This window comes from Colobus angolensis, unplaced genomic scaffold, assembly GCF_000951035.1.
Source record: "Colobus angolensis palliatus isolate OR3802 unplaced genomic scaffold, Cang.pa_1.0 Scaffold64, whole genome shotgun sequence".
Lineage (NCBI taxonomy): Eukaryota > Metazoa > Chordata > Mammalia > Primates > Cercopithecidae > Colobus > Colobus angolensis.
The window spans coordinates 505,220-507,342 of record NW_012120043.1 but is presented as its reverse complement, the minus strand read 5'-3'; the positions used below and the strand labels follow the sequence as shown (position 1 = coordinate 507,342).

Sequence of the window (2,123 nt, the reverse complement as noted above, 5' to 3'; positions counted from 1 at the left end):
TTGCCCAGGCTGGAGTGCAGTGGTGTGATCTCGGCTCGCTGCAACCTCTGCTTCCCGGGTTCAAGCCAGTCTCCTGCCTCAGCCTCCCAAGTACCTGGGATTACAGGTGCATGCCACCACGCCAGGCTAATTTTACATTTTTAGTAGAGACGGGGTATCTCCAGGCTGGTCTCAAACGCCTGATCTCAAGTGATCCTACTGCCTCAGCTTCCCAAAGTGCTGGGATTACAGGTGTGAGCCACTATGCCCAGCCTGTCCATGCCTTTGAACGCCCTGCCAGGGAGGGGCCCTCACGGGGTTCAGAACCCAGCGTCCAGGCGGGGCCTGTGAGGTCCGAGTGACTCGGCCAGCCGGCCTCCCGCCTCTGGGCCCATCCCTGAACAGGGCAGACTCTGGAATCCTGGTTGTCACTTCCCTCCGCCCTGACCCTGCTGCCCCGAGCAGAGCCTGGGCCTCCCGCCCGCCGGAAACTCCAGGCCTTTGGTCCCAGCCCCCACAGGGATGGCCACTTTCCCCATCCTGTCCCCATCCTGCCCCGCCCGAGCTTCCTGCAGGCCCAGCTGCTCCGTGTCCCTGTTCGCACCGCAGGAGAGCTCGTCCGCCAGCTGGGCTGGCGCCAGGAAGCCCCTCGGGAGGCCAGCGCCGGCAACAGCCAGCCCCAGGGACCCAGGAGCTGGATCCCATATCCCTCGCTGGCTCAAACGGAGGTGGCGGGAGGGGAAAGGGGCGACTCCCTGCCCGAGGTCACGCAGCCAGCCTCTGCCTCCAGCATGCTGCCCCAGGCCCAGGTGGATGCCCCAGCCTGCCCCGGCCTGCGTCCCCCTCAAAGCACGTTGAGTCCTGGCCTGCCCCATTCACACATCCCCCTCAAAGCACATTGACGACTCTTCCCATACCCTCCCGGGAGCCTGTGGTCCCCGAGGCCCCTTCAAGCCGGTCGCACCCACGCTGTGGCCCTCACCTGGACACCGAGTCCTCCAGCAGCCCCCGAGGCCCCGCCCAGCCCGGTCACACCCACGCTGTGGCCCTCACCTGGACACCGAGTCCTCCAGCAGCCCCCGAGGCCCCGCCCAGCCCGGTCACACCCACGCTATGGCCCTCACCTGGACACTGAGTCCTCCAGCAGCCGTGTCTTCTGCTCATCCTCCTGCATCTGCCTCCTCAGGTCCTCGTCCCCCTCCGAGGCCGAGGACGGCGTCCCCTCCAGCAGCCAGCGCTCCCGCAGTGCCTTGGACTGGGCAGCAGGGGTCCAGGTCAGAGTCGGGGGCAGGACCAGGGTCAGGGTTGGGGTCAGGATTAAGATCGAGGTCAGGGTCAGGGTCAGAATCCGGGTCGGGGTTGGGGTCAGAATGGTTGGGGTCAGGGCTGAGGTCGGAGTGGGAACTGAGGTTGGGGTCAGGTCAGGGTCAGAGTCAGAACTGAGGTCAGGGTCAGGGTTGGAGGCAGGGTCAGGTGGGGGTCAGGGTCAGGGTTGAGGTCGGGGTCAGGGACAGGTTTGGGGTCAGGGTCAGGTTTGGGGTCAGGGTTGGGGTCGGGGTCAGGTTGGGGCCGGGGTCAGGTTGGGGTCTGGGTCAGGTTTGGGGCCGGGGTCAGGGTTCGGGTCGGGGTCAGGGTTGGGCCGGGGTCAGGGTTGGGTGGGGTCCGGGCTGGGTCCCCTCCGCCTCGCTGCCGCCCACGCTCCCTGACCCTGGTCCCGCCCGGACCTTCAGGTGCTGCAGCCGCCTCCGCTCATCCTCCAGCTGCCGGCGCTTGTTCTCGATCTCCGCCTGCCGCTTCCGCTTCTCCTGTGGGGAGGGCGGGGTGTCGGGCCGGGCGCGGGCCCCGGAGACCCCCCACACCCACGCGCGGCTCCGCCCGGCCCGACCCTGCTTCCTCCGTCCGTGGATCTGCGTGGCCCACCGGCTCCCAGGGGACAGCGGTTCACACCACGGTGCTCCAGCCTGGGGACCCTGTCTTGGAAACGAGTGACGGGCCGGGCGCGGCGGCTCCCGCCTGTCATCCTAACACTTTGGGAGGCCGAGGCAGGAGAATCACCTGAGGTCAGGAGTTCGAGACCAGCCTGGCCAACGTGGAAAAGCCCCATCTCTACTAAAGATACAAAAATTAGCCCAGCGTGGCGGCGC

The 2,123-nt window shown here is 67.2% G+C and overlaps 1 protein-coding gene across 1 annotated transcript in view; it reads right to left on the bottom strand.

The window, feature by feature from the left end:
* PALM (paralemmin) overlaps positions 1-2,123 on the bottom strand; it is a 31,520-nt gene that overhangs the window by 19,657 nt on the left and 9,740 nt on the right. Inside the window, exons 3-4 of the mRNA XM_011963983.1 lie at positions 1,704-1,784; positions 1,104-1,234 (exon numbers count right to left, since the gene is read on the bottom strand). Of these exons, the coding sequence (XP_011819373.1) occupies positions 1,104-1,234; positions 1,704-1,784 (212 nt within the window). The remainder of the gene's footprint in view (positions 1-1,103; positions 1,235-1,703; positions 1,785-2,123) is intronic.